The sequence below is a fragment of the Dendronephthya gigantea genome, unplaced genomic scaffold (genome assembly GCF_004324835.1).
Source record: "Dendronephthya gigantea isolate DGI-Jeju-01 unplaced genomic scaffold, DenGig_1.0 000003F, whole genome shotgun sequence".
Classification (NCBI taxonomy): domain Eukaryota; kingdom Metazoa; phylum Cnidaria; class Anthozoa; order Malacalcyonacea; family Nephtheidae; genus Dendronephthya; species Dendronephthya gigantea.
The window spans coordinates 2,125,353-2,139,943 of NW_021163013.1; the positions used below are offsets into that span (position 1 = coordinate 2,125,353).

Consider the following 14,591-nt stretch of genomic DNA (forward strand, 5'->3'; position numbering starts at 1 on the left):
ACAGCACGTATACGTTGACCGGAAGTAAAGTTTTTGTTTTTCACCAATCACAAGCCCTGACCGTCTGACCCAGTCTTCTGACGATACTCATGCCATTTGTGTTGTCAAAAACGTCACTTGCTTCAGCTCACTATTATCTGCTAAAGAGGTGTCTGGGAATTCCTGACTGCATGCAGAACTTTTATCTCCTTCTGCCTTTTCAATCTTGTGAATGACTATATGTACATATTTATCACAAATGGACCTAAAAATTAAATCGAGTTCCTTCAAAATCCGAGATCTTAATTTACCGTATAATTCGAATTGAAATGAAAATAGATCGAGACGTATTGAATCCAAATACTTCGTACAACAAAACATTGCTTTTAATGATTAAACTTACGAATAACTTTATAATTATTTCTCAGCTAGGAGACTATGAATCGCAAATTATATGTTCTATAGTCCTCTATATAGGCATATAGCTATCAGTACACGTCCATACTATTACTAGAAACTATAAGTTCATTCGCTTCATTATATATTCGTTCAATTTCTGTTTTTAGCTCGTGATTATCCGCGATATCCTTTAAATGCAAGTGATATACAATATTCAGCTAGTTCGGCGTCCAAACACCCTCTCTTGCAGCATTTCTGGTGAAGAGTAACTCCTTTATAGACCGTGTACCCAATATTGGCGGCGGTCGCAATGCCTCTTTTGCTATTAGTTTTTTCGGAGTCTGCCATTCCTTAGTAAAGAAAATTACAATAAGTCATTACCGTTTTGTTTTGAACTGTGCCTTAGAGTTATAGGCTACTACATGCATGGATCGTTAGTGCAAACAGTGACGTAACTAAAACGATAGTTGGATTGAATATTTACATATCCGAATCTGCCCGAACCATTTCCTTTGTAAGTGCAATAGCTTACAATAGAAATCCGTCGGGAAGAACAGAATATTATATCAATATTCTCCACCCGATCTTCAATTATCGTTCTAGTTACGCCCATGAATACAAAGCTTTTCGGAAATTAATTATGTTTGCATGGATATTTGTTATATTTTTCACGCCCAATAATCATAAACTCGACGTTTCGGCCTAAGAGACTTTGTAGCAATTAAGAGATAGATGTTTGCCATGCATAAAAAATACTCCTGTAACCCTGAGCGTCAGAACGAAGGATGGTTCTCAGTAAATAGGGTCAACTCTAATACAACTAAATGGCACGACACTCCAATGTCTAGCTGCAAACTAATAACAAAGACCTTTTATAAAGGTCCATAATAATTATTATAGAGACGCCCCGTACAGAGCTCGATTTGCATGCTATGCACCAAAAAGTTGTGATGCGAATATTTACCTGCGTCGAACTCGATAGATCTTTTCCCGATGCCAAACCGCGAACCAAAATTTCGCTTGAAGCACGATAGGCCACTGCAGACGGATCTCGCTCGTGTATACAACTTGAAACCGCAGCTGTGCCTCTTTCGATCACCGCAAACCCTCTTGTAAGCACCATAGAACGTTTTCTGCAGTTTTTTGTATATTTGAAGGGCAGGTTTCAAACACGAACCGATCCTTCTGATACTCGGCAGGCCTAACCTCCGCAGTCGTATACCCGGCACCAAACGCCGCACACGAAATCTTCGTCGGAATCTCAAACGCGGTCGTAAACGTCGCACCCTGAAACGACGCAAACGAATACGTGGTACTACTCTCCGTACGCGCGGCACTCTGACAATTTTGCGGACTCGCCAACGACGAGTTCTCCAGCCTTCAATTTCATAGGCCAATACACAAACCAATAAAACCAAACAGAGTAGTTTCATCATTTTTGCAATCTTAAAAAAATGTTAGATATTGGAATAATTATTATGGAATGAAAAATGTTGGAAAGCTAAAAAACCCTAATCTAACACAGTCCTTCGTTTCGCTCGCCTCAAAATTCTTTGAATTCTATTTCTGGACAGTACTGTATATGCAAGTCCCTCAGACCTTTGTTTCGCCTTCGCTTCTCCCCGCGAATTCTAAGGCGAGCGAAACGAAGCTCTGTGTTCAGGCAGCTTTATTGGATTAATAAATCGCTATACTTAAACACATGCCTCGACGAGTTAGATATAAAGTCTGGTGATGTAATTTATACGTAACATAACGAGTTACGGGATGGATCCCCGACACCAACATCGCTCTCTTCGTCTGAATCTCCGTTATTATCTGCCTCAATTCGCTTCATAACTTCATCCAAAGTCAAAAGGCTATTATTGAACGCCATTTTTAAAGTCCAAAAGTATCAAATTACAAATTTCCAACAAAAACCCCGCAGTATTTTGTTATATTTTTGTAAAAATTCGCACAAATTGAATCAGAAAGTGTTTATCTAAATGCACTAATAACTGCGCATGACTATATAGGGATATTTATGCATGTACGGGGTTTAAAATGGACACAACATTTACGGGGTCATTTTGGCCCCGGTTGGTACCATGCAAAGGGTTGTTAAGAAAGAACGTTCTCATTGATCAATAATAACAAAATTTCTATGTCATATACTCAATCAGTCTGAGTGTGGTATTGCTTTTAAACCTTAATCTTTATCCAACTCACAAAGACTTTTTTATTATAAGCACTCCAGCGTCTTGAATCTGAGCCACAGTCGAAAAGTACAAGTGCAGTGTTTAATTAATTTTATTAGCTAGATACATTTACCTGGCAATATATTAACGCAGAACCTCCCCACCTGGCTCAACCAATTGATATATGTTTTTATAAAGTATTACCTTATAAAAATCATATATTAGAAGAGTATTGTGAAACCATCTTTTAATCGTGTGAGCGTGTATATAATGTATTGATAGACGGCACTACGAAGTGACAAATTTGTACTGGTAGCATGCATGATAGCTCAGTTTGAATATGCTCCTTAGCCTTACGAAATGTAAGCTTTTTTATCAAGTGAATTAATCTCTCATGTAACCTTATTAACTTAACTTCCGTTAATTTCTGCACAACATTGATGAATTGATGATTTTTATCACGAACACCATTACATGAAATTATCACATTCACAAACTGCCTGCCGTGGCTCCCTATACAGTCTTAAAATTGTTAAATTCTAGGAAATAAGTTCCCTGAATTACTAGATTTTCGGTTACGGGTGATCCGTGATAGAAAGATAATTAATTTTTAAAATATTGAATAATATTGAAATACCAGTTATACATGGACTATACTTCCGCGACTTTAGTGCAGCATTAATTTTGCATTAATTCAGAACTCGATACCAGCGTAATCAACCGGCCTCTTGCAGAATTAGTACCGCTGCCAAAGTACCTGCTGTGGGGTGATACATGATAACAAAACGAATGATTTCGAAACAAAATTTTGTGCCGAAAATGAAGGAGAATTATATAACAAAGTGTATTTTGGGGAAAAACAACTCTTTTTGTAGTCTCTTTTTACCAGTTGGAACCGTACATACTTTTGCTTGAATAACGATCTCACTGTACATACTTTTGCTTGAATAACGATGCAGATCAATTATAGGAACATTATGAAACTTCAGAAAACGATTTTAAATAAAACACTTACCAAAGAGCGTCGACAAACAGTTCAAAATGTTACTCCTGCTACAGAAATTGAATAAAAGTTCTCACGTTAATAATTACTATGTTCAGTATATTCAATACACACTATACTTTCGTACCTTACAATGTTGTTGTGAACGCACCTGCAACAAGCAGGTGTTTGTGATATTTATATGTTTGGGAATGGAACAGACTTTATTTGTTTTGCCCTTTTTTAGCAGGAATTAGAAAGACATTTTGTATAAGATAAGGATGCAAAACAAACCAATTATAAACGAATCGGGGAAATTAACTCCAATGAATATATCAAAAGGTTTTTTTGTGATATACACAAAATCTCTTTTTACATTAAATGTAAATAAAGAACTAAACTCTTTTGTCGTGTAAGATACTTTTTGGAAGCTAAAATAAAGAGATTACTGAAATTCTTTGTACTGAAAGAGATTTCCGACGAGCCACGTGAAATGCAAAACATCTTTCTTCAACACATGCATGAATAAGAATTTTTAACTTTGACTAATAAATGCGGCAATATGCTGTAACACTAAAACGAGGCTACCAGACAACGAGCAGCAGCCTCGTTCTCGTCTTACGGCTTATTTCTACACTTATTTGTAAAAATTAAAAGCTCTTTTTCATGCATGTCTTGAAGAACGATGTTTCACATTTTAGCGCAAAGCTTGTGAGAGTAAACCTGAAATCCATCCGATTTAAGGTGGTTCTAAATTTAAAATGATAATGTTGTGACGTAATTAATTATCGAAAGGATCTATTGAAAGTGCTTTAAGGGATTATATTTAAAGTTCTATCTACAAAACACTTATAGAGCAACCTTATTGCTTTAAAATGTTTCGTGTTATGAAAAGCAATACACACAAACTTGATCACATATACCAAAGACGGAAGTCCTCTTCGGACTACAGGATATGTGTAAAAAATATAAAAGATTTTGGATCCCAAAAAACCTCTTAGCAGAAAAAAGCACACTTGTAATCTCATAGTTTGGTCAACAATAAATATTTTTACAAACTACTAAAGCTTTTGTCGTAACACATGATTTTAGCAGCATGATCACTAACTCAGCCTAGATTTAGCTACGTGTTACAGAGTAATGTTTCATTAGGCATACATCAGAATAATTATGTGACATTAACCTAGTTACTGTCTGCAAATTAAGATAACGTACGTTTGTGAACGTTTGTATAAAAACGCCTTTGTTTAGATTTTCCTTAAAACATTGCGTGTAATTTTACACTTGGTTAAATTAAAAGGCAATAATCAATTCAATCCAGCTAATTTCAAACTGGCACTAATTCTGCTGTTATTAACCCGCACTTAAATAAAAATTTCACCAAAGTTTGTAAAACCCCATTCAATGAGGACGACAAAAATCGCGAGTCGGCAAACCTTATTCGAGGCAAACCAGGAATTTACCATCTTTTTTGTGTTAAGATCTCGTCGTTTAGTGTTTCTTGTTATATATTTTTCTCCTGTTGTAATATAAATCCTGTTGCAAATAAATGACATTAGATAGTTGAAAGGAAATTTAGTGCATATCTCTGTAGACGCCCCTTAATTCGGAGAGACCACTTAAACAATATGCATATAGTTTAGAAATTTGCCAGACAAATTAGCGTCATTCAGTTGAGTGTGTTGTTAACCTTGGATGGTTCCGTTTCTCTTTGTATGCAGATTTATATGGTCCAAAATTGCGTTGAAAATTTAAAACCACTGCTTCAAACGAAATGTTGTACCATTTTACTCAAAAATTGTCACAGACAATTTCTATGAACTGTAATAGGAAAAATATTTGAGCAAGCATGCACGAATGCACACATTTATAATAAATGTGTTTTTATATATTTATTTTAATACTTTTAGTACTTTTTTTATTTATTTAATTCATTTATCCTTCCAAGGTATGCATTGTTTAGATTGTCCTTAAAACATAGCGTGTAATTTTACACTTGATTAAATTAAAAGGCAATAATCAATTCAATCCAGCTAATTTCAAACTGGCACTAATTCTGCTGTTATTAACCCGCACTTAAATAAAAATTTCACCAAAGTTTGTAAAACCCCATTCAATGAGGACGACAAAAATCGCGAGTCGGCAAACCTTATTCGAGGCCAACCAGGAATTTACCATTTTTTTGTGTTAATATCTCGTCGTTTAGTGTTTCTTGTTATATATTTCTCTCCATTTGTGAAATTTTATGCCCAAATAAATGACATTAGATAGTTGAAAGGAAATTTAGCGCAGATCTCTCTAGGCGCCCCTTAATCATGGCCAGAAATTGCGGACATCGAATATGCAGATTGCCGTAGCAAATTTGCATATCTGTTCAAATATTATTCGTTTGCAGAACTATAAATTATATTGCGCATTCTTAAATTTCGCAAAATTTAAGAAAATCATTGCATCTTTGCAATTTGCCCTGGTTGTTTCTTGTAATTCGTGTCATATTAAAGATCCTGAGGTAATATTTTGCTGGTAAAGGTTTATGTTGGCTCTGCATTTTTATTTTATTTCTACGCTATTACGGTTTTTGTTTTATATGGTATTCAACGTGATAAATAATCAAACTTTTTTTTGAAAATGCAGGACGAATACTGATAAAATATTTTGAAATACTATATAAAAATATTAAGATTAACTTGCTCTGCAACGAGTAATTAAGGCAAATTATAATTGACCTACCTAAAGGTGTATTTTTAGCGTTTAGTACTGTGCACATTACAGTTTACTATAAACTCACGAAGCTTTATTTTGACACCATATGCAAATTTAGGCGGAAGTAGAATGTTAATTATGTCCGAATTTTCTGGCCATGTCAAAGAGACCACTTAAACGATATGCATCTAGTGTAGAAATTTGCCAGACAAATTAGCGTCATTCAGTTGAGTGTGTTGTTAGGCTTGGACGTGTTCCGTTTCACTTTGTATGCAGATTTATACGGCCCAAAATTGCGTTGAAAATTTAAAACGACTGCTTCAAACGAAATGTTGTACCATTTTACTCAAAAATTGTCATAGACAATTTCTATGAACTGTAATAGGAAAAATAATTGAGCAAACATGCAGGAATGCACACATTTATAATAAAATTAATGTGTTTTATTTATTTATTTAATACTTTTAGTACTTTTTTTATTTTTTTAATGCATTTACCCTTCCAAGCTATTGCATGCATGGTTTATATATTTCTGTTGTATTTCAAATTCATACAAGTATACGTACCTTACATGTATATACCTACAACTATTATATTATTATTATAATAATTATATAGTCATAGTTACAGTATGTACGCTGGACCACCAATGAATAAACAGTTAATAATTACAAACCACATGAAATTAAAAGAAAGTTTGTACAAGAGTACACACAAAATCAGTATCAGATTAGAAACGACAGACGGCCTTCCTAGCAATCTAGGAAGTTAAGTTCTCTTTTTGTGTTAAGATCTCCGTCATGGTTAATGTCTCCTGTTAATTTCCTCCATTTGTGAAATTTACAAGCGGCCGATTGAAATGTTACAATAACGACACGCAAGCTTTTAAACTGTATATGATTTTAAATTAGAAAGAACGCTTTAAGGAGTTAAGGTTAGAAAAACGTCTATTGTTTCAGTGCCATGGAATAATTATATAAATAGACAAGCACCCGATTACACTTGAGCGAAAATAGTTGAATGTAGACGATTAGCTGATCATGACTAAAAAGATCCACAAATTGTTAGTAGTGTAAATCACGGAGAGCTCCAGTATTATAAATTATATAATATATCGTATCTTGGTATTAGCAACGCATGCATGCAGTTTATCAATTTCATGTGCGTATAAGTATGTATACTCAGGTTTTGAATTTTGACAGCGTTCAAGGTGACGCACATTATTGCTCAAACCTATAACACCAGTCATCAGCCTAATAGACTAGTCATACAACCGAGAATGCACGATTGGTATTTTATTATAGTTTGCAAAGAATCGTTGTATAGCTTGCGAGAACGACAGACATCACCAATATAGGTATTATTCCTAGAGGAAATCCGTTGTTAAAAAACTTGCTACGACAATTAGTGTCATCTTGAATGCATTGTTGAACTTGGTCCTTTGACTTATTGAACGTGTTCCGTTTGATTTTGTATATCGATTATAGTTGCAGAAAATGACTTAGAAACTTTAAAACAGTCGCTTTTGGCTAGGTATTGTGCACTGCTTTCATAAGATATTTAATCAGGAGAAGGATTAAGCTTGAATTTCGTTAATTCACACACATGCATGGAAGAATTCTTTGCGAAAGGTTTTTAAAAGTGTTTTCATCTTGAAAATCTTCGTCCTAAATTTTTAATGGTGTTACATCCGGTTTTTGTTTTTGTACAAAACTCATATCGCCATCAAATCAAATAAAAGTGTAGGGTATATATATAGTGTGATTATAATGTATTTTATAGAATTAGCACATAATTTATCAAATTTTTGGCCTAAACCGTATAATCTATATGTAACTACCATTTTCATAACAGTGAGTTGGAACTCTGAATTCAACGTAAAACAACAATAGACGCGCTGTGTCAGCTAGAATCATGCATGTTTTTGTTTTTGATAAAGTTTGATACAAATATGATGACAAAAGCTTTTATAAGTTGTTATCAAAAACCATGCACTTACAATGGAACTAAAACCTTTTGTATACTCAAAGATATTTGGAACTAAAATCTTTTGTTTGTTCTTATCATCACGTATTAATCAGGTGGTTTCGACGTAGTTCGTATGTATGAGGTATTGAGCAAAAGCTTAAAGTTAATGTTAAGTAGCTTCATCTTCAATCATACTTTGCCACCGTTTTGAGCCGCTTCATTTCCTGGCTGCTCTTTTATAACAATCCAAAATAATAAAGTACAGAGTGTCCCAAAAAGGAACGGGACGCAAACATAATCACCGAGCCGGCGCGGAGCAAGGATACTATAGGTAATTTGGCTCAGAAATCTAGATTAAGTAAATTTGGTATTTTGACTGAACAACCCAAACTTGTCCAAACTCAATATAATCGAAGTTGGACATTCAATAAGCAATGGTTGTTTTGCGCATGCGCGACATTTGAACAAGTAGAGACTGATAATGAGAACACCGCGGAAAAATGTCTGCGCACGCGCCGAAATATCAAAATATTATAGTAAATCTAAATATCAACTTTTGGAACAAAACATGCCCATTATTTGATAAAATATAAGTTAAGAAAAGGCGAAAATATACAAGACGGCCAGACAGAACATAAATTAAAAGCCTTCTAGCATTTAGAGTATCGAACGAACTGGAATTCACGGTAAATTTTCCTTTTTTTACGGGGTGGCTTTAGAATACTTTTCGAAAACAAAAGTTTAAACCTAAAAGTTAAGAAAACCCACGGAAAGTTAAGTTTTCTAATATATTTAAATTGTAAAATACATCTTAATTTTCAATCATTGAGAACACGCAAACGTCTCGTATCTGGCGACATATTTTTTTTTAATAAAACGTGTCTCAATTAAAAGTTCGGAAACTGTCGTTGCTTATTTGATAAACAAAAGGTTTGAGACGAAAAATTTGTCAACAGCCACCTTTTACAGGTGTTTTTGTAGGATGCGACTACTAGGACTCGCTGGACGTTTTTTCTCTTAGTTTCTATAATGCAGTGTTTATTTATGCTCTCGAAATATGGATTTGAAGACCCGAATGAAATCACTCCTTTTTACCGCCATTTTTAGCCTTCGGAAACGTTCGGAACCGCTTTTTAATTATTTTTAATCTCACTTACAGGCAGAGTTGACGCGTGAGCATAAGACAAAAAGTTTGTGTTTTCATAAGAACGTCGTTTTTTGCAAACTCTTTTTTTAGAAATGTTTTAATTCACCATAACGAAAAAGATGGCGCCGCGCAAGGCATGCTGGTAAAATGTACATGTTGTCAAAAAGAAAACAAACATGGTTGGTCATTTGCTGGCAAGGTTAGACTACACAAATGCCCAATAAAAAATGCGTTGTCGCAAGATGTACTCATACAAGTTGGCGACATAAAACGCTGACTTTCTATTGCTTTCCGAAGGACGATAAACTACGGCGGAAATGGATTAAAGCTGTTTCTTTGAGGGCGTTAAACTACCGATGGAAGCCGAGTGACCGAATATGCAGCGCTCATTTTCCAAACGGACGCAAGCTTGGAAAGAACAACATCCCTTCCATCTTTCCCAGATGGGATTTCAAAAAGAAACAAGTTGTGTGGCCTGTTGATATCTCGAGTTTGCTGAAGGAAAATTTGTATCCTGTTGATAATAATGACGTGTTTACTTCCAAATCTGATATTGAAAACAAACCTATTCATGGCGAAGATGAAGTTGACCGTCCTAGTGAGATAAACGAAACAAATATTTTCCATATCAGTACCGAAAACACAACGATTGTTGATGAGAGCGAAGATTTGAGGGATGAAGTCGAATGTAACAGCACAGGAAATAAAGAGAAAGCAAGTATAAATGATGGTGACTGTCCTAACTGTGGCACGCTACGACAACGTGTGCAGGACTTAGAAAAGCAGCGAGATATTCAAAGGTTTGGAGTAAAAAGATTCATGCTCTCCGATAGTGACATGAGATTTTACACTGGTTTGCCAGATTATCGAACTTTCCTTGCATTGTATAATTTTTTGAAGCCACAACCAGGGTTTCAGTTGAACTACTATAATAACTATACAAATAAAACTGCTTCTGAACACCAAGTGGTAAGAGGAAGACCTAGAAGTCTGAACAGTATTGACGAATTATTTTTGACATTGATTAGACTACGGCTAAACTTGTTTGAAAAGGACCTTGGAGATAGGTTCAACATTTCCCAGTCTACTGTGTCTGAGATATTCTCAACCTGGATAGACCGCATGCATGATTGTCTTGGGCAGTTGAAGTTCACTGCAAATCTCAGTATGATGAAACAATACTTACCAGCATGTTTCAAGTCAGGGCATGAAGATGTTTCTCTAATTATTGATTGTACTGAGATATTCCTGGAAAGGCCTTCTCAGGTTATTCAACAATCAGCCACCTGGTCGGATTACAAAAGTCATAATACTGGAAAGGCCTTGTTAGCTCTATCTCCTGTTATGCTCCCAGTATTTACATCTGACATATTTCCTGGCAGTATATCAGATGAAGAAATGGTAATTGAGTGTGGTGTCCTACAGTATGCACAGAATGGTGATAGATGGTTGGCAGACAAAGGTTTTTTAATTCAGCATATTTTAGATAAGTATGGAGTAAGAGTTGACACACCAGAAAAATTAGAGGGAAAGGGCCAGTTTAACCATCAAGAAGATTGCAAGAACCGAAAGAATTCACAGGTGAGAGTTCATGTTGAAAGAGGTATTCGTCGAGTAAAATTGTTTAATATTTTAAAAGGGAATATGCCAATTCGATACCACCATCTTTTATCAAAGATTTGGAAAGTCTGTTGTTATCTAACTGCCTTTCTTCCACCACTAATCAAAGATAAAAGTGATATTAATATCCAGGACAATGAAGAGTAACACCATTTTACAAATTAATTAAGTAACAAATGTTGTGATTTCTTGTTTGACAAAATGCAATGGTTTCTTACAGTATTGTGTGTTAAACTATTTCTAAGCTGTTTTAATGTAAGAGTGTAAATATACAGCAGAATGCAATGAATAATCTAATGTGAAGAAATTATTTAATATATTGTAATAAATATGTACAAAGCAATTTAATATTAAAATGAATGGAATGTTTACATTGTTTTATTTAAATACGATGCATGCTGACTTGGGACTCAATTTTTGCCACAAAGGTCTCTAATCAAAAGTGATTCTTCTATTGTAACAAGGTTTCACAAGGTAAATTTCGGCCATTAGAAAACATACTGTACAATTACTTAAGAAAAAGCTATTTCTGTACAAGATTTAGAAAGTTGATTTGCTTCTTGTCTTAATGGTAGCATACTTTCAAATTCAGGAACATTTCCAGCCAAAGTATCACAAAGTTTCTGGGATATTTTGCATTCTGCTTGAGGAATAGTGCCAATTTTTTCATTGTTGAGGACTGCATTACAGACATGCATGAACAAGGCAATAAAGTATTTATTTCTAGTTATTAGAAAATACTTGGAAACTTTATTTTCTGGAACAAAAGACTGTAGTATACCAAAAGAAGCATCTGCACATTCCAGTTGTAACTGAATTTGTGTGTAATGTGCTCCTGTTACTGATAACAGTGGCTCCATATAACCCTCAGCTCTAGTTTTAGTTTCCAGAACACAACGACCAGATAGAATATGTGTGTTGTTTGTTTGAACTTCAGTGGCTGTTTTGCAGGATTCGCCTTGAAATATTCTATCTGGTGAAGCTCCATAATTTGGGTCAGAATCCAGACAGAAAAATCCACATTCTTCAACATCTGCTCCACTTTCCCTTGAAAAACAGACTGCTGCTTCATCTTCAAATTTTATACCTCTTTCAAAGTTTCTTAAGAACTTTTTGGGTTCTTGTTTTTTTTTTTTACACAATGCCATGTAACATCATATTCCTTTCTTCCCATCAAGCCAATTAATGCTGGGGCTTTAGACCCAGTAATTTTACCAATTCGTTCAGTAAACCATTGCACACTCCTTTGGGCAGGTCTTGTTTGGGTTTCAGCTTCAGGTATGTTTGCACTTGCTTTAGTATGGCATGCATCTCCACTGGTGTACAGTATGTTTTCTGTGCTGATGGCTGTTTTTGCAGTACTGGGCTCAGAACTGTCTGTAAAGTTCAATCTTAATATGTCAATGACACTCTGGGAGCATTTTGAGCCTGACAAATCCTTGCACAACTCGTGAACACGTTTTTGATCCACATTTGGTTCACCACATGGTCTGGAAGTGTAAGTGGAACTTACTTCAACTGGAAGTTTTCTCTTACGACCCCCTGCTTCATCTCTATGTGCTAAGTGTTTTTCAAATGTTAGTTGCTGAAAAGGCTTGCGTTTCATAAGCTCCTTCTCAGGATCTTGTTTCGATTTGAGAGAGGGCAAACCCCACATTTGTCTAACCTCGGTGCAGCTAACAGGCTTTGGAAGTTCTTGTTCTGCAGACATTGTTGCCTCGGCCAGTTTATACGATAGGGCAGCAACGTGTTTACAAAAACCCCGCCTTCCAGCTGCACCATGGCCAGAAATTGCGGACATCGAATATGCAGATTTGCCGCAGCAAATTTGCATATCTGTTCAAATATTATTCGTTTGCAGAACTATAAATTATATTGCGCATTCTTAAATTTCGCAAAATTTAAGAAAATCATTGCATCTTTGCAATTTGCCCTGGTTGTTTCTTGTAATTCGTGTCATATTAAAGATCCTGAGGTAATATTTTGCTGGTAAAGGTTTATGTTGGCTCTGCATTTTTATTTTATTTCTACGCTATTACGGTTTTTGTTTTATATGGTATTCAACGTGATAAATAATCAAACTTTTTTTTGAAAATGCAGGACGAATACTGATAAAATATTTTGAAATACTATATAAAAATATTAAGATTAACTTGCTCTGCAACGAGTAATTAAGGCAAATTATAATTGACCTACCTAAAGGTGTATTTTTAGCGTTTAGTACTGTGCACATTACAGTTTACTATAAACTCACGAAGCTTTATTTTGACACCATATGCAAATTTAGGCGGAAGTAGAATGTTAATTATGTCCGAATTTTCTGGCCATGAAGAGAAGTCTCTAGCTCCAAGTATTTCCCCAGTTTTCTTGTCAAAAAGTACACATATTTTATACGTTTCATCTTGTTTAGTTTGTTTCATTGCTGCCCGTGTATATCCACGAAGCAAGAACATGTTGTGCTCCTGCAAGACATTGATTTCAATCCTTTTCCCTGAAGTTTCAAATTTCTTGGTTTTTGAAAACGCATAACCTTCTAGTAAGTGCCTCTTCCCTTCTGCTTTTGCAAAATAGTTTTCCACAATTGAATGGGTTATTACTGGTATGCCATGAAGTGAAATAGTCCAGTTTTCTTTGTTGATAACGTCTTCCGTTTCGAGGATTTTTTCGATTAAATTTTGTTCCTCGCTGAGGCTTTCTTTCCTCTTCTTCTCGTACGTATCGCCACTTGGATCTTTTAAAAATTTTTTGTCCCATCCCATTGAAATGTAAACCTTAATTCTGGCAAGAAACATTAACAGAAAACATTTCAATTAGATATATTCTATATAAAACAACGTAAAGACATTTCGTATAGGCTTTCAGCAAGTGTCACCAATTTACTTCTCTATCAACTCTCCGCGTCTAAGTCCACTTAAATTTCGACAGCCTCTGCATTTCAACCATAAAACAGCTTCTGCCTTTGTTATTTCATCGACCTTTTTACAAAGTTTTGCACCTGGAATATCATTTTCATTCAACAAAATGTTCGAACTGTTTTCTCCCGCCATATTGTTTTCTTTTTGACAACATGTACATTTTACCAGCATGCCTTGCGCGGCGCCATCTTTTTCGTTATGGTGAATTATAATTGAAACAAAATGTGGAAAAATTGAACAAACACTAAGAAACTCACTTTTATGATTACATTTGGGTCCGAATCATGGAAACCTATCGACTCGTTTCAGAATAGCTCGGGAAATTGTTGCTTTATTTGACATAGCGAGGAGTGTGAGAGATGGGATCTAAGGTGACGTCATGCATGAAACAAATGGTATATTAATGAGGTATTTTGAAGTTTGAAGTGTTGTAAAATATCTCTTTTGTAGGTGTATTATTCGTACGTAAATCATTCTGTTAAAGATGAATGGAGTCTGAATCTGAATAGAAGAGTTTTTTAAGAAAAGATTATTTCTTAAGTGGCAGCGGTATGCGTGTATTTCTGGTACATATTAACTATTATCCATTAAAACGACTTCCGCATAACTATTTTTCCCCGTAACTCGTTCATATCAAACTCTCGCTATACAAATAGTCTATATCGCGTTACAAGCGAGGATACCCCCAGCAGTGCGCAATA

The 14,591-nt window shown here is 35.2% G+C and overlaps 2 protein-coding genes across 3 annotated transcripts; one reads left to right on the top strand and one right to left on the bottom strand.

Moving 5' to 3' along the window:
• Positions 1-257: 257 nt before the first annotated feature.
• Positions 258-3,700, bottom strand: LOC114541882. 2 transcript variants are annotated; one of them, XR_003689393.1, is made up of 4 exons: positions 3,686-3,700; positions 3,571-3,608; positions 1,343-1,823; positions 701-728 (listed from the first exon to the last, which is right to left on the bottom strand). XR_003689393.1 is itself a non-coding variant. In XM_028561686.1 (3 exons), the coding sequence occupies exons 2-3, from the start codon at positions 1,812-1,814 to the stop codon at positions 553-555; spliced, it is 648 nt and encodes a 215-aa protein (XP_028417487.1). In that variant the 5' UTR covers positions 1,815-1,823; positions 3,571-3,605; the 3' UTR covers positions 258-552. The 2 variants fall into 2 exon arrangements, 1 of the variants encoding a protein (XP_028417487.1); XM_028561686.1 differs by lacking the exon at positions 3,686-3,700 and having other exon boundaries at positions 258-728; positions 3,571-3,605.
• Positions 3,701-9,568: 5,868 nt separating this feature from the next.
• LOC114539634 lies at positions 9,569-11,122 on the top strand. Its single transcript, XM_028560252.1, has one exon. It carries the CDS (start codon positions 9,569-9,571, stop codon positions 11,120-11,122), a length of 1,554 nt encoding a protein of 517 aa, XP_028416053.1.
• The last annotated feature ends 3,469 nt before the right edge of the window (positions 11,123-14,591 follow it).

Bases quoted from the DNA above. Each gene is read 5' to 3' on its own strand.
- LOC114539634 (XM_028560252.1), top strand. From the start codon at position 9,569: ATGCCCAATAAAAAATGCGTTGTCGCAAGATGTACTCATACAAGTTGG.
- LOC114541882 (XM_028561686.1), bottom strand. From the start codon at position 1,814: ATGATGAAACTACTCTGTTTGGTTTTATTGGTTTGTGTATTGGCCTAT. The intron at 729-1,342 runs GTAAATATTCGC...TTCTTTACTAAG, and splicing joins ATCTATCGAGTTCGACGCAG to GAATGGCAGACTCCGAAAAA.